Source organism: Onychomys torridus, chromosome 2 (genome assembly GCF_903995425.1).
Source record: "Onychomys torridus chromosome 2, mOncTor1.1, whole genome shotgun sequence".
In the NCBI taxonomy this organism is placed as follows: Eukaryota; Metazoa; Chordata; class Mammalia; order Rodentia; family Cricetidae; genus Onychomys; species Onychomys torridus.
This window is the reverse complement of record NC_050444.1, coordinates 126,009,138-126,031,051: the sequence shown is the minus strand read 5'-3', so window position 1 is coordinate 126,031,051 and position 21,914 is coordinate 126,009,138. Positions and strand designations below refer to the sequence as shown.

The 21,914-nt window shown below is 39.3% G+C and overlaps 1 protein-coding gene across 4 annotated transcripts in view; it reads right to left on the bottom strand.

Moving 5' to 3' along the window:
• Nucleotides 1-21,914, bottom strand: part of Eps15 (epidermal growth factor receptor pathway substrate 15) — a 110,331-nt gene that overhangs the window by 28,828 nt on the left and 59,589 nt on the right. For all 4 annotated transcript variants that reach the window (XM_036178350.1, XM_036178348.1, XM_036178347.1 and 1 more), the window contains 3 exons: nt 11,675-11,747; nt 1,319-1,480; nt 768-965 (listed from right to left, as the gene is read on the bottom strand). In XM_036178350.1, coding sequence (XP_036034243.1) covers nt 768-965; nt 1,319-1,480; nt 11,675-11,747 — 433 coding nt within the window. The remainder of the gene's footprint in view (nt 1-767; nt 966-1,318; nt 1,481-11,674; nt 11,748-21,914) is intronic.

Sequence of the window (21,914 nt, the reverse complement as noted above, 5' to 3'; positions counted from 1 at the left end):
GCATGTATTTGTTTTTATAAGTCTTGTGAAACCTCCAAGAATTCTGTCTCAGTATCTGAGAACTGGCAGTCTTTCAGGGTATAATTAGAAAAAAAAAAAAGACCCAGGATACCAGAGGAAAAGATGGCCAAGTAACAGAGAGGATGAAGATTCAGCAATAAAGCTGTAGGGAGCTACAGGAAGTTAAAGAAGATAAGGGTAAGGCTAGCCAATAAATACCCTGTGTTCTGGCACACTATCTGTTAATGGGAAAGAAAAGCCCTAGAAAGTATCTTCTAAAAAAATTTTAAGTCACACAAAGTCCATTAAACAAATAGAGCTGTTTAGACTTCAACTATTCAGATGAAATTCAGTGAGACACAAAAGGCAGAATTCAATAAACTATATTAAATAACAGATTTTAATATATTTAATTTTTATATATAAAATAATATATTTTAAATAATATATAAAAAAACAGAAACAAGAAAGCTAAATTATTTCAATGAGCAAAGAAAAGACAACAGGTTCTGTCTTAGTGAGGGTTATCACCGCTGTGATGATACTCCATGACCAGGGAGGAAAGGGTTTATTTGGCTTAAACTTCCACAGCACTGTTCATCATGGAAGGAAGTTAGGACTGGAACTCAAGCAGGTCAGGATCTTGGAAGTAGAAGCGGATGCAGAGGCCATGGAGGAGAGCTGCTTACTGGCCTGCTCCTCATGGCTTGCTCTGCCTGCTTTCTTATTCCAAGGGCTCTCCAGGCATGCTACTTGCTTCCACTTACTGAACTGATTTCCTGTTGGGATTCCTGTAGGTGCTGCTGAAGAGGTTCCAGCTGAGCCTTCCCTGACTCCACGCTTTCTTCCAGTTGTGCTGTTTCTTGTTGTAGGCGACTTAGTTCTTCTCTAGCTTTTGACAGTTCTTCCTCATAAGTGGAGATCTGAGATTCTTGATTAGTTATTTCAGCTTTCAGGGAAGAGATCTATAAGTGGAGATGAATGAGAGGAAAGGGAATTAAATGAAGAGATGTCTAGTTTAATGGTTTGGAATTTTTGATGTATTCTTTTGGTAGTGGAAGATAATGCAGAAGGGGCTAAAAGGAACTTGGAGGCAAAAGTCTTGTGCAATCAAAATCTGGAAAAAAAAAAGCACCCCTCTAATCCCTACTACAGGGAACAATAACTCCTCATGAGCATCCCTGCAACTCTGTCATAAAGCAACTGCAGCGAGACTCCTGCAGCTGCAGGAGACTGGCCGCTAACAAGCAGGGGATGTTTTCTTTTAAACCAGGAAAGCGATGCAAGTGGAGACCAGTCAGTAAGCAGCGGGCTTTACCAGCTGGGCCTCCTCAGCACATTTTTTCCTGACTTCCTTGAGCTGCTCTTCCAGCTGGGCTTTCTGCTCATCCAGCTCATCAAGGAGTTCCTGCACCTGCTGCTTCTGGGCCTGTAGTTTTTGCAGATTAACACTCTCCCTCTGAACTTCATCTTGAAGATCCTGAAACAAAAGAAAATGCACACATTTATGCCTTTGAGGGCATGGAGAGGTGAGTTTTTAAGTCTATTTTAAGGGGAAACAAAATCTTGTTTTATTAGTATTTTTTTATTGGGGGACTAAAGCTCTCAATTTTACATGCAGTCTTCAAGTAACGTCTTCCAGATTTTCGTGTCTAGTTTGCTTACTCGAATCTGTCCTTGGACGTCTGATTGACTTCTCCAGCATGTCGGAACAACTCATGCCACTTCCCCACTCTGCTTTAGCCTGTCTTCTGGTCAAAACCATGGCATCTTCTTCCACTCTTCCTTCTCTCTGTTTTTTTGTTTGTTTGTTTGTTTTTGTTTTTTTGAGACAGGGTTTCTTGTATAGTTTTGGTACGCATCTGTAGACCAGGTTGGCCTCGAACTCACAGAGCCCCCTGGCTCTGCCTCTTGAGTACTGGGTTTAAAGGCATGAGCCACCACCGCCTAGCCCCTTTCTCTTTTTGTCTCCAGCCTGCCAGCAAATCCTTTCCCCCAATGCTGGTGTAAGTCAATTTCATCTCTCGCAGATCGCTACCTTCCAATGGGGTATACTGTTTCAACTTAGCTACCTTTGCATGTATTTTTAGCACTTCATTCACTAAAAACAAACAAACCACTTTGTCAGCTGGGGGTGGTGGCATACACCTTTAATTCCAGCACTCCAGAAATTGAGGCAGGAAGATCTATTTGAGACCATCCTAGTGCGCTGGCTAGTTTTATGTCAACTTGACACAAGCTAAAGTCATCTGAGTGGAGGGAACCTCAATTGAGAAAATATCTTCATAATATCCAGCTGTAGGGCATTTTCTTAATTAGTTATTGATGTTGGAGGGACCAGCCCATGGTGGGTGGTGCCATCCCTGGGCTAGTGGTCCTGAGTTCTATAAAGAAGGCAGCCTGAGCAAGCCATGAGGAGCAGGCCAGTAAGCAGTTCTCCTCTATGGCCTCTGAATCAGCTTCTGCCTTCAGGATCCTGACCTGCTTGAGTTCCTGTCCTGACTTCCTTCCATGATGAACAGTGCTGTGGAAATGTAAGCCAAATAAACCCTTTCCTCCCCAACTTGCTTTTTGGTCATGTTGTGTCATCTCAGCAATAGAAACCCTAACTAAGACATCTGGTCTACACAGTGACTACAAGAACAACCAGAACTACATACATAGAAAGACCTTGACTCATAAAAACAAAAGTAAAACACCACCACTACCACCATCAATAACAAAAGCCCTATAAGGCCCTGGTTCAACCCCAGCACCAAAAACAAAAGGAACAACTCCAACTCGTCAAACTCCGGATGTTCTGACTTGTACGTAACAATGAAAAGGGTGGTTTCATATAGTAGAGAACAGCATTTTGTCAGACCTGAATGAGTGTAGGGAAGGAAGAGTTGAGGATTGATGTATACAGCTACATAGGAGGAATAAATCCTGATGTTCCATAGCAAAGCAGGATAGCTATGTTCATGGCAATTAAACATTTCAAAGTAAGTGGCTAGGACTTTCAAAGTTACCAACACAAAAAAAATAATGCATGTCTGAGTGACAGTTTTGCCAATTACCCTCATCTAACTGTTGCATTGTATAAACAGTCTGAAATCTTATACTGCGTCCTTAGACATATGTATAATTATTATGTGTCAGTTAAAATTAAGAAAAACAAACTTTTTCCTTTTTTAAGAACAGGTCTCATGTAGTCCAAGTTGGCTTGAACTCAGATGCAGCAAAGGGCAGCTAGCCTTGAACTCCAACTTGAATTACAGATATTAACAACTGGGAGAAACAAAAAGACTTAAAAGAGTGAAACAAAGTACAACAAATCCTTGTGTCAAATCCTAGCACTTATCCATTCAAAACCTTTCAGAGTCTTCACCTCACTGAAAAAACAAAGTTGTCATGGGCTACTTGTACACTGTGGGAAGATACATTGCTGTAACTGGTGTAATAAGAAGCTGAACAGCCAATAGCTGGGCAGGAGGTGTAGGCGGGACTTCTGGGCAGAGAGAAAGAATGCTGGGGAGAAGAAAGGTGGGACACCAGCCAGAGGGAGAGGAAGCAGGATGGGCAGTGCAGAGGAAAGGTAACTGAGCCATGGGAAAGACATCGAATAAAACATACGGGCTAATTTAAGTTATAAGAACTATTTAGGAACAAGCCCAAGCTAAGGCCAAGCTTTCATAATTAATAAGTCTCTGTGTCATTATTTGTGAGCTTGAGGCCCAAAGAAAAATCCATATACATAGAGTCCTTAAGGACCTTCGTGCCGGGCGGTGGTGGATGTAATCCCAGCACTTGAGAGGCAGAGCCAGGCGGATCTTTGCGAGTTCGAGGCCAGCCTGGTTTACAAAGCAAGTTCCAAGAAAGGCTCAAAGCTACACAGAGAAACCCTGTCTCGAAAAACCAAAAAAAAAATCTACGTTATCACGTTATCTTGAATGCCAGCCCATGCCACCTGCTCCTTCCTCTGCTAGGTTTATTTCAGCCCTAACTGCTGCTGTGCTCCTTGAGCAAGCCCAACATGCAACCTTGCCATCTTCCCACAGTCTACTGCCTCTTCTCCTAGACACCTAAGCACTTGCTCTCTTTCAGGCTTTGTTTTTGTTGTTGTTGTTGTTTTGCTACTGTTATAGTGTCAATTTCTGACCAATACACCAACACCTCCCACTTCCACCCCTAATATACAGAATACAGTTCCTTTTCTTTCTTCTCCCTTCCTTCCTCCCTCCCTCCCTCCCTCCCTCCCTTCCTGTTGTTGTTGTTAGTGTTGTTGTTGTTGGTGGTGGTGTGGTGTGTCTGTGTTTTAAAGACCAGGTTTCTCTGTGTAGCCCTGGCTGTCCTGGCACTCACTTTTAGACCAGGCCGGCTCCAAACTCAGACATCCCCCTGCCTCTGCCTTCCAAGTGCTGGGATTAAAGGCGTGCAGCACCGCCGCACCACAGGCTCCAGTCTATTTTCTATAGTAGCTTTTGTGAGATCACCTACAGCTACATAGTTAATCCACTTACTTTACTCAGGGAGTTGTGCAATGATCAACTAAAGGCATTTCAGAACATTTCGATCAACCTACCAAAGAAACCCTGTACTCACTAGCAAGCCATCTCCTTTTTACTCCTGACCTGCCTTTCTCTTAATTCATATTCTCCTCTGCCCTGGGTAACCACTAAGCTATTTATCAGTTCTACAAATCTATCCAATTTGGATATTTTACATAAATGTAATCATGTAGCTTTTTCCCCCTAATTGTCTCCTTTAATTTATTAGGATGCTTTTAACATTGGTTGTAATTATTTTAAACAGCTTCACTGAGGAATATAGCTTATACAACACACCTAAAACCTGATCTTTCTTTCTCTACTGGGGACTGGACCCAGGGCCTCATTCATGCTAGGCAAGCCCTCCACCACTGTTTATGTAGAGGAGAACTTTTAATTGATTATGTACAAACGATTAGGCTGGCAAGATGGTTCAGCGGGTAAAGATCCTCAGGACCCACACAGTGGAAACAGAGTTCTCTACAGGTACAGTGTGGCATGCATACATCCCAATACACATTCAAGAAGTAGGTGCTATTAGTGGTCACATACACAGGTTTAAAAAAAAAAAAAAACCTAAAGCACAGATAGACAAGTAAAAAACTATTCAGATCACTTCTCTGACTTTTGGTTAAGATAAGAGGTTTATTTTTACCAATTTAATATTTGATATATCCTCCGAGTACAATATATTAGGTGAATTTTACAAAGATTTATTATTTTTAACTATGTGTGTGTGTGTGTGTGTGTGTGTGTGTGTGTGTGTGTGGTGTGCTGTGGATATCGCTCTGTGTAAATAAAATTCTGATTGGCGAGTAGCCAGACAGGAAGTATAGGCGGGACAAACAGAGAAGAGAATTCGAGGAACAGGAAGGTGGAGGGGGAAGACGCCGCCAGTGGCCGCCATGACAAGAAAGATGTAAGGTACTGGTAAGCCACGAGCCACGCGGCAAAGTATAGATTAATAGAAATGGGCTAAATATAAAAGTAAGAGCTAGACAATGATAGGCCTGAGCTAATGGCCAAGCAGTTTAAATAATATAAATGTCTGTGTGTTTATTTTATAAGTGGGTTGTTGGGACTAACAGGGCTGGGGTGGGACGTGCAGCCGGCTGGAGAGAAGGTCTACAACTACAAGTGTGCCCTGAGTGAAGGTGCCTTGGGGCTGGTATACAGGCAGCTGTATATCATCTGATGTGGTTGCTGAGCACTGAACCTGGGTTTCCCGAAGAACATGCTCCTGAGCACTGAGCTGTACCTCCAGCCCCTATTAAATGACTTTTTGTAACAGGAAATGGAATAAGCACTTTTCCGTCCATGTGCTCATGACCAGGTGGTCTAAAACCCTCAAAACCAGTATATTTCCTCCCTGCATTGCCTACACATGCACACACCCACATCAAGCCACATACCAAAATAAAGCAAAACTTAGGAATCAAAAAATGGTCAAACTGGCTGGGTGCTGGTGGCACATGCCTTTAATCATAGCACTCAGGAGGCAGAGCCCAACGATTCTCCACAGAGCGAGATCCAGGACAGGCACCAAAACTACTTGGAGAAACCCTGTCTTGCAAAAAAAGAAAGGTAAAACTGCTACCTATCCCCATCAGTCCAATTTCTTTCTCTACAACCCAAACAAAAATCTAGAATTTCACATTCTCTAATAATTTCTAGTATTTATCATCATATATATATGTTGTTTTTTAAATATAAATCCAAAGAAGGAAAATATTACTTACCTAAAAAGGCCATATAAAAAAATGTTTAGGATATATTTTTTAAGCTGAATAGAAAGATGTATATATCATATCTCTCAGATCATATATCTGAAATAATTTATGCATAGAAAAGCTTCCTCATTTCTCATACTTTACTGTATGTTAAATTTAAGGGTTTGTTACATTTCATTAATTGTGTGTGTGTGTGTGTGTGTGTGTGTGTGTGTGTGTGTGTGTTAGGAAGGGGACAATTGTGAGAATCAGGTCTGTCCTTAACTATATGGGTCCCAGGGATCAAATTTAAGTCCCCAGGCTTTACCTGATGAGCCATTTTCCTTGCTGTGTATTTTACAAATTTCCTATGACCCATTTTATTTTTTGTAATTGAGAAATATGACTGACTTTCTAAAAAACTTATTTTGTTATTTTATGTATGTAGGTGGTTTGTCTGCCTATAGGTGGAGTGTGTCTGGTACCCAGGGAAGCTAGAGAAGAGCATCAAGTCCCTTGGAACTGGAGTTACAGATAATTGTCAGCCACCATGTGGGTGCTGGGAATTGAACTTAGGTCCTTTTAAAGAACAGTGTTCTTAACCACTAGGCCATCTCTCCAGTTCAGCCCCCTTTTTTAAAATAAAAACATTCTCACATTACTGATTTCTTTTTATCTAAGAATTACCAACAGGATTGATGTTAATTCCTTTAATACACTGAACTATTTTTTAAAAAGCAGTATTTTTAGTGAGCAACTTAATTACAACCTCAGAAGATAGCATTTCATAAGAGAAAAGAGAATAAACAAACCATTATAATATACTCAGTTCTACCCTTTCTCTTTTAAGAGCAAATACTTTCACTCAGTTAACCCAATCTTACTGCTTTTCCTTTTTTTCTTCACTGTAACGAAAACCTATTTGTAACACAAAAGTACAGGCCTTAAATAAAAATTTACTGATAAAATACCTCTAGGAAATAATTGAACCTTAATCAACAACCATAAAACAACAACAAACCAGTATTTCTGGGGCTGGAGAGGTGGCTCAGAGGTTAAGAGTACCGGCTGCTGCTCTTCCAGAGGTCCTGAGTTCAATTCCCAGCACCTACATGGCAGCTCACAGCTGTCTGTAACTCCAGTTTCAGGGTTTCTAACACCCTCACACAGACATATATGCAGTCAAAATACCAATGCACCTACATAAGATAAATTAAAAACATGTTAAAAGATATAAATTAAATAGATATAAACATGGAGATGTTTATATCTCAGCATGAAAAAGAAGCCATCTCTATAAAAATTTCAACACAATGTAGACATGGTGGCTCAAGCCTACAATCCCAGCACTTTCAAGAGTGAGGCAAAGTGACTGCTGTGAGTTCAAGACTAGCCTGAGCTACAGTGAGGTCTAGGTCAGCATGGGCTACCAAGTGTGACCTTGTCTCAAAAGCTAAAAAATAAAACAAGAAATAGCTCAGCAGTTAAGAGCAGCTGCTGCTCTTTCAGAAGACTTAGGTTGGTTCCCAGCACCCACACAGTGATGGCTCATTACTGTTCAGTGCTGCAGAAATCCCAACACATTCTTCACTAGCACCAGGTATACACATCCAAATACTCATTTAAAAAAGTCTTTACAAAGAAAAGGTAAAAAATAAAACAACATTAAAAATATCTCCAACACAAACCCACAGCCAAAGGATCTTTGCTTTCAGTAAACAGATTTAAAATTAAGTCAAAACAAAAGGTTGCAACTTATATGCTAATATGAATAAGAAAGAACTTTTACCACTCACTCACTTACAAGACTACCCCCTCTACATGCAACTTCTACATTATTATCTGTACCTAGATCTTCTTGGCTATTTTATTTTGGCACAAATGTGCTTATCATTTGCTTTTCTCATCCTGGAACTACATGAAGGCACAAATGCATGTCTCTCCTCTCCCGCTTTCTGCACTCTGCATCCCAGGACACCCTAACTCAGGCAGTGAGTACTGGAAGTACTCCAGTAAGTACTGGAGACCCCTGCTTCTTTCTGTCCTACCAATCTCATGAGGCTTTGGACTGCAGAAGGAAGAAGGGTGGCAGCAATGGAAAGTAGCAGAGACAGAAGGAACAGGAATCACGGTGAGACATGGTGCTGAAGTTTACTTTAGAAAACACCACAGCCAGACTCATCGAAGATGCCTCATCTTGACTTCACTGAGAAAGAAATTTCAAGAAAAATGTTATGTTTTCTAGAAACTACTCAAGATAATGAAACTGACAAACTTCTTGCCACCACTCTAAACACAATGAGGAGCTATGTAGAAATAAAATTTAAACACACAAAACTCTTAAGACCTATTAAAATATTAAAATAACTCATCTTAGTTACCTGAGTCTGATGTACTACTGAAGAAGTCATTTAACAATTAAACCTATGTCATTTAACAAATTAAACCTATGAAATATTAGCAACAGGGAAAGGTTTGTCTATTTCATTAAAGAACAACATTGAAGCCGGGCAGTGGTGGCACACGACTGTAATCCCAGCACTCGGGGGGCAGAGGCAGGCGGATCTCTGAGTTCGAGGCCAGCCTGGGCTACCAAGTGAGTTCCAGGAAAGGCGCAAAGCTACACAGTGAAACCCTGTCTCAAAAAAACAAACAAATAAACAACAATAACAAAAAGAACAATGAGTAAAAATAAGACCACTGACATATGCCTGCAATTCTAGCATTTGGGAGGTGTAGGCAGGGGGATCTTTAGTTCAGGACTAGTCTGGGCTACATAGCAAATTACAGCTGTTGTGGATTGCATGGTGGGGTTCTGTCTCAAACAAACAAACAACAACAACAAAAACCCATAATTCAAGAAACCCCCAATCATGCCGGGCAGTGGTGGCGCATGCCTATAATCCCAGCACTTGGGAGGCAGAGGGAGGCGGATCTTTGTGAGTTTGAGGCCAGCCTGGTCTACCAAGCGAGATCCAGGGAAGGCGCAAAGCTACACAGAGAAACCCTGTCTCGAAAAACCAAGAAACCCCCAATCAATTTATAATAAAACGTGTTTATACAACTACAAAACTTTTCCCTCAGAATAAAGAAGCCAAATAAGTGAATTAAAATGAAAAACTGGACAATTACTTACTCTGAGTCACTAACTCGTTTTCCAAGTTCAAATTCTTTTAGATTTTACTATCTATCTACCTACCTACCTATCATCCATCCATCCATCCATCCATCTATCTATCTATCCATCCATCTATGTTTTTCTTTTCTTTTTTTAAAGATTTATTTATTTATTATGTATACAGGAGAGGGCGCCAGATCTCATTCAGATGGTTGTGAGCCACCATGTGGGTGCTGGGAATTGAACTCAGGACCTCTGGAAGAGCAGCTGGTGCTCTTAACCTCTGAGCCATCTCTCCAGCCCCGTCTACGTTTTTCAAGACAAGATTTTTCTGTGTAGTGTTAGTGGTCCTTGGCTAGCCTGGAATTTGCTCTGTAGACCATACTTGCCTCGAACTCACAGAGATCTTCCTGTCTATGCCTGCCAAGTGCTGAGATTTAAGGGCATGTATCACCATTGCCCGGCCTAGATTTTACTTTATATGTGTATAAGTGATTTGCCTGAGTCACACAAAACCCTGTTTCAAAAGGGAAAAAAGAAAAGAAAGTACTGAAAGCTGGAATTACAAATTTTAATTAATAGTGTTACTCCTAGTCTGCACTTCGTTATGACAGGGTAAATGAGAGCTAACTCAGTAGGTAATGAATTCTACTTGTATTGGTCTAACATCTCATTAGCATTGGTAATACAGAGATGACTCTACTAACCCAGAACTTTCATTAACCTCAGTGTCACTTCTCAGCGAATGTATTTTCAGCCATCATTGCTTGTTCTACCCTAAGCAAGTTCCAAGATGCCTCATACGAAAAGTACCCTATGCAGAATCCAGTCCAGATCTCATGTTCCAATCATATTATTTTGGACCTCACAAAGCTTGGTGTTACTCTACTAACACCATTAAGGAAGATGAACAGGTACATTATGGAGAAAATTTAGCAGTAAAACTTCTACAATTATAAATATAAATATTTGAGGATATTCCAAGACCAATATAAATTTTAGATCTCTCCTAAACTGGCAATTGAAAGCTTCATCCTGATGTTTTTCCCTACAAATGTAATAATAACAAAATATTGTCTATCTTAAGAACCTGTCTATTTTAGGATAGCAGATGGTTAAATCTAGAAGTTGTCTATGACTATACCAGTGACTACCTACTTCAGAGTGAAGAAAAAAAAAAAAAACTTTTGTAGATTTTATCCTCTGTTTCTAAGCTGTTCCCAGCAATAAGTTTTAATGTTTGCATTTTTTTCAAAAAGCTTAAAATTACACAAAACAATGAAACTCAAGCAGCTTACCAGCCCACATTCATTATCAATAGCAGAAAGAGAAATGTTGGTAATAAATCTCTAGACTTTCACATCACTTTTAGGAAAATTCCAAAAGATATAATTAATGCAGTCATCCAATCAGAGTCAACTGCCAACCACAAGTCTCTGGCTCCCTCAATCCTTTAGTGAATCATCTTCCCCACCCTAGCATGGTTCTCCTCTATCAAAACAAAATAATGGGTCTAACAAACCCCAGTTTCTACCTATTTAAAACATCAGTACAAGTAGGAAAATCTAACATATAAGTAACACATTAGAAAATGCCCATCCATGAGCTCTTGCTGGCAGCTGCTACCAGTGCCCACATATCCAACCTCCTGTACAGCACTCAGGAAACACATCCCAAAAACATGGCCACAGGAAACACTGCTCAGTACTGTTTTTAATGTTTAAAACATTCTGTCTTATCTCTCACACAGAAACAGGTTTTATTATATCCTCTATTTATAAAATAAAATCACTAATACAACACAGCAAAAAAAATGAATTAAATCTCCTTATGACAAAGTTTTAGGTATTTTGGCTACAAAGCAGTTCATAAGATGTTATTTTAAATTGATCTCTATCATTTCCTACCCTACCAGTGACATGAGAAATAGTCTTTGAAAATAGTAGGTCTCCCAGCTGACAAAACCCTTACATTCGTGAAAAAAAGCAATTTGGTTTTTGATGATGATCCAATTTAATTTTACTGGTGTAATATTATTTATATCAAGTCATTCAAAGTTACCTTTAATGAATAATATGCAGGTAAATATCATTAAAATATTTTCAAATATATAAATATGTGCTTAAAAACACTGCTTTCTCATTGCAGTATAATCTTTAAAGGCCAGAATTCAAAGGAACAATCATCATTTAAAAAAGAGACATTTATGTCACACAAATATTAGCTATTCCCTAGACCTAATATCATGCCCATAAAATAGAAAATACATTTACAATGAATATTCCCACATCAGAAATGGAGCAGTGCAGACCACTTACCTGAACCTCACCTGTCCTCTTCTTAACCGCGTCTTCCTTCTCTTTAAGGTCCTGTCCCACATTGTTCTTTTCCCTAGAAGACCAGCAAACAATGCAAGAGTATCTGAGAACATCAGCTAAGGCTGGTATGGCTATCCATCCTCCTAAGCCTGAATCGCGTTTTAAATACATGTTGAAACATTCAATTTTTAAATGAAGGGCAGAATTTTCTACCCTCTTTAAATTATTTATGGAATAGAAATCAATATAAGCTCTATTTGTTAAAAAAAATTGCTTCCTCACTAAAATGTGGTGAAAAGGGATAGATTAAAAAAGGAAGAAGCAGAAACTAATCAATGGAACACTCAGGTTTCACTGATCTCACTGTTGCTATGGTGATACTGTCCAATGAAAACTGCTGGTGAAGAAAAGGAGGAGTTGCATCAGCTCTGTATGCTTAACCCTTAACTATCACTGCCCTATTAAATAAGAATGGCTGGTAGAAACAGTGAACAATATTAAGAAAAAGAGCCGTTTGTGTGTTAATTTCCCTTAAATCACGAGTGTGCATCAATTTTAAAATGCAACAACATAGAAAATATAGAAGATTGTTAAGATACAGATAGCATGCTGTATGAAATATCACATTTACTCCAAAAAGGTCTTTTGGGAGTACCTATGAAACCTAATTGGTCAGAATACAAAATCATGTACATTATGTTTAAAAACAGTCCACAGGAGCATTATGTCTTTCCCTTAAATCAAACACACAAGGCTCTCCTTTGAAATATCATCCCAAATCCCTGTTTGTTTGTTTGTTTTTTAACAGAACTGGATTCATACGAATGTACTTCAAAAAACTTAAGATTTAAATTGTAAAATAAAGCTATTTCTTTTCCTATAACAAGTTTAACTTCCCATGTTTACTAAAACCACTCACATATACTGCTCTTATTTTCTACAAAATGAGAAGTAAAATGCCACAGACGTCTTCAGCAGTACACAGGGGTGGGGAGCAGAAGGCAATATGGAGAGGGAAGATAGCATTTAAGAAGCCCTCTAGTCTAGTATGGCAGTTTCACCTTACCAGGTCATTATCATGTTTCAAAAAACTAACATAACTCAGTATGTAACAGAACCTAAATGTAAGTTTGGATTTCATTTAGCTCTATCATAAAGGAAAGTGAGGAAATGATACCAAATATGTAAGGAAGAAACTACATGCCTTATTTGTATGTCTCATCTTGTTGAAGTGAGACTTTGAAATGCAGTACCACTCAGCTGCTTTGGATATGTAGGTATAATGATCTTAAGATTTGTATGGAAGAAAAAGGCACTCAAATAAAGCTATTTGTACATTGCTACTTTTAACTACTTGAGGGTGGCCAAGGATCTCACTAACCATTTGTCAGATGGGTTGCAATGTGGGTCACCATGCTGTGGAGATTTTAAACAGTCCATTACCATTCGAATCATTGTTGCGGACTTCCTTCCATCCCTCAATGTATTTACTATGCAAAGGCCTCCCCCCAACCTCCAACCCTTATCAAATTAGGTGAAATTAAAAAATAGAAAATCATAAGGGAGAAAAATCTGAAAATACAGCATAATTATGCTAGCTCATTCTTGGAAAAATTTTTCCCTCCTTATGTGAGCAGATGAATGTTTTCAGTTCTGCTGCAGAATGTCAGAGATAAGTCACATGAAAATCTAGCGACTCCCACCCCCCCCCCCATCCTCCAAATCCTCAGAGACATTTCACACAAGGTCAATAACACTTCAGCTCCATTTCAGACAGCAGTAACAAAACAGAAAACATTCTACAGTGTCGGAGAGTGCCACTGCAGACTTGAATGTGAGTGTGCATCGTTTAAATTCTTTCTGCTGCTCTTTTAACTCTTGTACTGACAGTGTCTGCTCAACCCTCTGCACTGCTGTTAACTCCTGTTCCTCACAGTTAGTGCCTGTTCAGAAAATCAAGTGTACACAAGGAAAAGAGAGCTAGAAGCAGGCAGTGAGCTAACTTAATGTAGTTCTGACAGGAGAATGGTAGAGCAAAGGAAGCTTACTTGGTGAAAAGGGAAGAGAGATCACAAAGATTTAGGGCTTTTAGCAACAAGCATCTATATATGAGGAAATGGAGGATGATTGAAGAGTACAAACTGCTGCTTATAATTTAAGGTATTTGGGGAGGGGAGCAATAGATATATCTCTAAACATATGCCGAAGACCAGTCTCCAAAATAAAATATGAAAATCTTTAAAAAACCATTTCTTAGCTCAGAGATCAATAAAATTTAACTAATTTATGTTTATCTAAGTAAAATTCTGGTCCCTTTAATAATTTCTTTTGCCGGGGCGGTGGTGGCACATGCCTATAATCCCAGCACTCAGGAGGCAGAGCCAGGTGGATCTCTGTGAGTCGAGGCCAGCCTGGGCTGCCAAGTGAGTTCCAGGAAAGGCGCAAAGCTACACAGAGAAACCCTGTCTTGAAAAACAAAATAAAACAAACAAACAAATATTTCTTTTATGGTCAAGACTAAGTACTATAACACAGTACTAGCCAGACAATGTATGTAAATTAACTTAGATTATAATATCAGAAACAAGTGTTATCCTGTTGTCTTGAAATAGCCCTTAACCCCTAATTACACTCTTGTTTTAAAAACATTTAAATATTCAGGCAGTAGTGGCTCACATCTTTAATCCCAGCACTCGGGAGGCAGAGCCAGGCAGATCTCTGAGTTCGAGGCCAGCCTGGTCTACAGAGTGAGATCCAGGACAGACAATAAAGCTACACAGAGAAATCCTGTCTCGAAAAACAAAAAAAAAAAAAAAAAAAAAAGTAAACATACATTTAGATGTTTGAAAATTGATTGACTGTATTTCTTACAGTTTTCCTTTCTTTAAAAAAAAAAAAGGAACACATATTTTTTCTAAAGGTAATATATAAATAACCAGTAAAAAAAAATTTTTATGTGATGCTGGATGGTGGTAGTGTACACCTTTAATCCCAGCACTTGGGAGACAGAGGCAGATGAATCTCTAAGTTTAGAGGCTAGCCAGGGAGATATAGAGAAACCTGTCTGGAAAAAAAAAAAAAAAAAACACTACCACCCCAAAATTTTATGTGTATTTTCATATAATTTGTGTGCATGTGCGTGTGTGTGTTCCTATGTATATGAGCAGAAAGATGTGTGAATTTTCAGGGGAAAGGGTCAAGGTACAGGTGCCTTCCCTGATCACTCTCCACCCTATGTATATTGAGGCACAGTCTCTCATTTGTACCTAGACCTTGCAGATTTGGCTAGTCTAGCTAGCAGCTTACTCAGGGGATACTCCATCTCTGCCTCCCAAAAAGAGATTACAGGCAGACCACCATACCTACCCAGCATTTATAATTCCCCCCAATATATTATATATTTATATAATATAATTTATATTACCTAATAAGCCATCTCTGCAGCCCTCAAGCATTCTTAATATACTTTAAAAACTATTCAAGGCTCTGCATCACAATTAAAAGTGATATATACAGCTTCTCAAGCAGCTTCCAATATATTATATGAATAAAGAAGTAATTTCCAGAAAAGGGGAAGAAATTACCTAATCATAATCCTTTATTTAGGCTATCTCGATGCCCTACCCACTCCCACATGCTTGCATGTCCTGAGATCCACAGTACCAATGCTACAGACAGGAAGGGACAGAACTCCTGGCATTTGAAAGGCTGGCAGTTTTATTCTGTGTACCTTCACATTATCAAGGAAAATAAGACTCAAACTAGGCTTTTAGAGGTCCATAGTGGGTAACTGCAGAAACTTAACATGAAGTGGTCAAATGCAAGGGCAGTCAGGTTACGGAAACCTGAGGCCACAATTTTCTTCTATTTTTCCAGGCTCAGTTTTATAGGGAGGATAGAGGGAACCATCTGTCTTAACTTTGATACGATGCCAAAAGTATCATGGACAGGATGAAATCACTTTCCACATCCTTCCCAGATACATATTTATTGTCAATTTTCTGAACATAGCATCCATCATTTTCTAAAACTAAAAATCATTAGAAACTAGAAAGCTTGTAAAAATTCACAAAATTGTATTTTTTCAGTCTTGGTATTTCTTGTGAAACTCCTCTAGGTGCAATTTAAATTTAAAAATGTTAATACTAAGAAACTTAACTATTAATTTATATTACAAGTGAAAGGAAGCATGCTACTCTCATTAAATAATCAGTGAGGTGCCTAAATTTGAGAGTAAGAAAAACAAATACCAGGAGACCTGGATTCTAAATCCAGCCTGCTATGAAATTGCTTTTCTAACAGAGGCCAAGTCTTATTCTTCATGTGAATGTTAGTATCATCATTATTTTGAGTTAGGATAGCAAAATACACATGATGGAAGATACAGGCTTTGAATATTAGTTTTAATTAAACAATGTTGATGGAATACTTTTTTTTTTTAAAGATTTATTTATTATGTATACAGCATGTATGCCTACAGGCCAGAAGAGGGCACCAGATCTCATTACAGATGGTTGTGAGCCACCATGTGGTTGCTGGAAATTGAACTCAGGACCTCTGGAAGAGCAGTCAGTACTCTTAACCTCTGAGCCATCTCTCCAGCCCCAGATGGAATACTTTTTAAACCTGTAAAAAGGACTTATAGTTACAAGGTAAGATCAGAAAACCCATCTAAGGGATGGAGCTGGAGCTGAGCTGTACAGACCTTAAGACGCATGCATGAGGCAGGTGCCATCCCCACTATGGGATGGGAGGAAGGAGAGAGGGGATGGGATGGATGGAGGGAAGGAGATAGACAGGTACATTTGAAATGCTGAAAAGAAAAACTGTCAATGAAGAATTCTGTATCTGCAGGCATGGCAGACACCATGGAACCCCCTAGCACTTGATAGGCAGAAGCAGACAGATCTCTGTGTGTTCCAAGCAAGTCTCAGGCTAGTAAGAGCTATTAAGTTAGATCTGTCTTTAAAACAACAACAACAAAAATCCTGTACCTGACAAAACTGGCCTTGAACTATTTCAAATAAACAAAAACTAGGAGGGCTGTCCTATAAGAAATGCTAACATGAGTCCTTCAAATGAAAGCATGACAGGCTATTGTATATGACAATGTAAAGGTTTTTGGTAAAGATAAACACACAGGCAAATACAAGAAATGGCACTACTATAATTGATTCAAAACTTCATTTTACACTTTTTCTATAAGATTTAAATGATAAAAGCATTTAAAACTATGTCTGTTAATTGAAACACAATCTATAAACATATTATCTATAAACTAGAAGGACTAAATGTGACTAAAATAGGTTATATATCAATTTCAACTAAGTTCAGACTGGGAGCTAGGGCTGTAATTCAATTGGTAGACTTCAAGTAGCTTGCATGAAGCCCTAGGTTAAATCAACCCAGTACAGGATTAAACTGGACACCCTGACACTCACACCTGTAATCCCAGCACTCAGGAGGTAGAGGCAGAGGCTCAGAAATTCAAGACCATCCTCAGGACAGCAAGTCTGAAGTCACACTAGGCTATGAAAGACCATGTTTCCAAACAAAAGAGGGTCTAGGTGGGAGCTGGTGGAGCTGGTCAGGATGCTCATGGACGCTCCAGGACATGCAGCCTGTCACATCTGCCAACATGCTGGGTGTGTCACTCTTCTTGCTTAGGGCTCTTTATCACTATGTGGAGTCAACCACCCCCAGGAGCAGAACTAAAAGTGACATTTTCTTTACCCCAGAGTTTCAGGACATGGTCTAAGATAATATAGAGGTGGTAAGGGGCCTTTATCCTGGACTTCATGTCTTCTCCCCATCACAAAACATGGCAACTATGCCTAGACTTTCACAATATTTATTTCTCCAACGTCTTTCTTAGTCTACAGAACAAGAAGCTGATACCGAACAGGGACTACTATTAAGGCTTCTTTCCTTTCTACTCTTCCCCCAACACAAATATACACACACATTCAACTGTCCAACTCTGGGAGATGAAAGTTTTGGAAATTACTGGTAGCAGTAACAAATGTACTTACTGTCACTTACAATGTACACTGAAGTTGAGTGTGGACTATACCTGTAGTCCCAGTTACTTGGAAGGCCAAGGCGGGAGGATTCTAAGTTCAAGGCCTGAATGGACAAATACATAGGGAGTTTTAGATCAACCTTCCTTCCTTCCTTCCTTTTTTTTTTTTTTTCCTCCTTTTCTCAAGATAGGGTTTTACTATGTAGCTCCAGCTATCCTGGATCTCACTATGTGGACCAGGCTGGACTCATAGAGATCTGCCTGTCTCTGCTTCCCAAGTTCTGGGATTAAAGGTGAGTGTCACTATGCCCAACTCTGAAAAAAAAAAAATGTTTTGCTGGGCAGTGGTGGCGCATGCCTTTAATCCCAGCACTAGGGAGGCAGAGCCAGGCGGATCTTTGTGAGGCCAGCTTGGTCTACAGAGCAAGATCCAGGAAAGGTGCAAAGCTACACAAAGAAACCCTGTCTCGAAAAACCAAAAAAAAAAAAAAAAAAAAGTTTTTAAAAGAGCTGGAGATATACAGCTCAGTAGTTATTGAGCACTCCCAAAAACTTCAGGATCGATCTCCAGCATTAAAACAAAAGACAACATGTAAAATAGTTAAAATGATAAATTTTACCTTATATACATTGATGATTAAAAATTAAAGTAAAAGAAAAAGAGAGCAAAGGTGAGCATTTCTAGATAGACTAAACATCTGCAAGAGGCACATGTGGTACAGAAAGCTGAAATGAGCATCAGAGATGGTCAGCACTTGGTAACCACGAAGAGTTGCAGCACACAGGAAATGCTGAGCCCTGGAGGTTTCTAGACCAGACTGAGTCTTTGTTTCTGAGCTGTGAATGACAGGATTTAACAACATGACTCTTCTTTCCTTTTTGGCTTGTGTGAAAGAGAGGAAGCAGAGGCTTTTATTACTCAACAGCTGACAACATTTGCTGGAGAGACAACCTAACAGCCTGACTCGCTTATTTTGGAAACTGTTACAAGTCTAGAGTTAGATTAGAGTAATAACTATATACAGCTGATGACAAGTTTTAGCTTTTCATTCAAATGAGTCTAAAAGTTAGGTATCTTTTTATTCTGAGTCGATTAAAAACTTGAAAGTTTGAGGACAGACACTGATTTTTACTTTAGGTTTTTAATTTCTCTAAAATTAAAGTTAAACCCCTATTTGTAATCTGTTGGGAAAAAATTAATTATAAAATAGTAAGATAAATGCTATAAACATTTAAGAGTATATGATATATGTGGACAAATAATTTTCTTAGTTCTGGGCTGGTCTTTTTTTTTTTTTTTATTTTATGTATAATGTGGGACACAGGGGCGTGGAAAGTATACATGTGTACTGTATGCATACAGGTGCCTGCAGAAGCCAGAAGAGGGCTTCCACTATCCTGGAACTGAGGCTATAAGCCAGTGTGAGCCACCTGATGTGGCAGCTATGAATGGAACTCAGAATCTCTGCAAGACCAGTGCTCGACCACTCCACCACCTCTCTAGACGGGAGGCTGGCTGCTTTCATAAGCTCTATTTTTCCTTCTCGAAAAGTAAGAGAACATATCCATGGGCATAAATTATTGAAAATAAATCCTAACTGCAATTTAACAAGACACAGTTGGGACCATGGCTTACATAAAACCTAAGCACCTTTAGTAGTGGGACCCAAAATTAGATGACACATTTTTTTGAAGAGGAAAGAAATGTTTGTCTTTCAAATAAAAAAATAATTCATTTGTCATTTTTATCCAGAAGGATAAAACTATGATGAGAAACAAAAACCCTGAATTTGGTTTTCTGAACTATTTTATAGGTATAGTAAAGTTGCTAACCTAGATTAATTTACATTACACCTAGAAAAAAATCCAACATGAGCTGGGTGGTGGCGCATGCCTTTAATCCCAGCACTTGGAAGGCAGAGGCAGGAGGATCTCTGTGAGTTTGAGGCCAGCCTGGACTACAGAGTGAGTTTCAGGAAAGGTACAAAGCTACACAGAGAAACCCTGTCTCAAAAAAAAAAAAAAAAAAAAAAAAAAAAAAAAAAAAAAATTCCAACATAATGGGTGCTAAATAAACATCAGGTGCTATTATTAGAATCATTCTATTATTAGTATAGAACCACATTTATTGTTTTGTTTGTTTTATTCAAACAGGGTCTTACTATGTAGCCTTGGCTGTCCTGGAACTCAATATATAAACCAAGAACTCACGTGCTTCGACCTTCCCAGTGCTGAATTAAAGGTGTGTGCCACCATGCCAAGTTATTTACTGGGTTTTAGAAGTGGCAATGAAGCGTACAAATATTGACACTTGGCTCTTATGTTGTTGGAGACTGGGACTCTTAAATCCCCCAGATGCTAAAAGTTCTTCTCCCCCGCCCCCTTCAATACAGGGTCTCTCTACATAGCCTAGCGTGCTAAACTCTGAAGATCCACCCGCCTCTGCTTCCCAAGTGCCGGGAGTAAAGGCCACCACTCTCAAACCGGAACCTAAAATTTCTTGACAGATGTTTTGTTTTCCAAGCCGAGACTATAATACATCTTAAAATTTACTGCTTTACTGTAAGACACAAGTGTCCCTCAGCAGGCCACCACAACCACAAAATATATGTGATTAAAAGTTGGCATGCGGGCGGTGGCGGTGCACGCCTGTAATCCCAGCACTCGGGAGACAGAGCCAGGTGGATCTCTGTGAGTTCGAGGCCAGCCTGGTCTACAGAGTGAGTTCCAGGACAGGCACCAAAACTACACAGAGAAACTCTGTCTCAAAAAACCAACAAAAAGAAAAAAAAAAAAAAAAGAAACAAGGGAATTTTAATGTCTTATTTACTTTACTATATTCAAATAATATTACAGCATATAATAAATCTAAAAAATATTATTGAGATGTTTTACATTCTTTTCTGATACTTTGAAATTAATGTATTTTATACTAATAGTCCGTCTTAATCTGGACCAGCCTATTTCAGTTTTATCACTGGTGACATAGCCAGAAGTGACACTTTCTAGTGTCAGTACCATGGAAATGCTAGACTGTCAGATTGGCTCATATATGCAAAAGAGCTCCACATTCTTTTTTTTGGTACTATAAGCAATGATCTCTCCAAATCTAATAATGGTTTCTAGTGGTAACTGAATAAAACTAAATCAAAAGCATAATTTTAAAAATTCAAGTCATAAATAAGGCTCTCTCATGAAAATCAACTTTTCTTTTTTTGAGATAGGGTCTCACTATGGAGTCCAAATTGGCTTTGAACTTGTGATAGGCTTTTAGTGTTCTGGAATTACAGGCATGTACCACTAGATAGCACTTGTAAAAACTTCTAAAATATAACCTATGAACTTAATCTGTATTAGTTATTTACTGCTGCACAATGAGTCACACATGTGGCCAACAATCTATCTCTGCGAGCTGGGAATTCAGAAGGCTCTCTCCTTTCGGGCTAGTCTACCTCAGTGTGAGAGCTTGCTCAGTGTGCACAAAGCCCCAGTCCAACAAGCACTGCAAAGGAGCAAACAGAGCTCCTGGGGCAGACAGGACTCAGGTGCCCCAAGAGGTGACAGCCAGATGTTGGCAGAGTTTGGGGCTAAAAGATCCATTTCCAGGGCGCCAAAAGTTGTTATTGTTTTATATCAGTTCTTGAATATAAACAAGACAGAAGCCTGTATATATTAAGGAACATATTGACATGGGCATGGCCATGCTTAGACCACCGTATCAGCTCCATGGAAAACTGGCAAATTCACCCCACCCCAGTCCACCCTGTGAAGCTCAGAGGAATGGAAAAGCCTTTCTGTAGGCCCCAATTTTACCACCTGCAGACTGTTCCTACCAAAATTGGCTAGACCCAATCAATTCCTTGTTCAGCTGTATAAAATAACCCTGCCTCCTTGTTCAACTGTGCATAGTAACTCTGTCCCCTTGTGCAGGTGTTTGGCAGGTGTTTGTAATAATCCTACCTCCTGATCAACTGCACATGACACACTGAGCTCCTAGGTGCTGTGGCTTCTCTATCCAAGAGCCCAGCCCACCCAAGTCCAGCTTTTCAGTCTCTGGAGGTCCCTCTATGCCTGTCTTTTCTTCATTCCCTCACTGCTCCAGTCAGGTCAATCCCTGGGGCTGTGCAAAAACATGGCACTGACAATCTAGCTACAATGGTCCCAGCCTGTCTTCATCTAGGGAAAAGAACTCATTCAGCTATTTAGACAGTAAGTCTT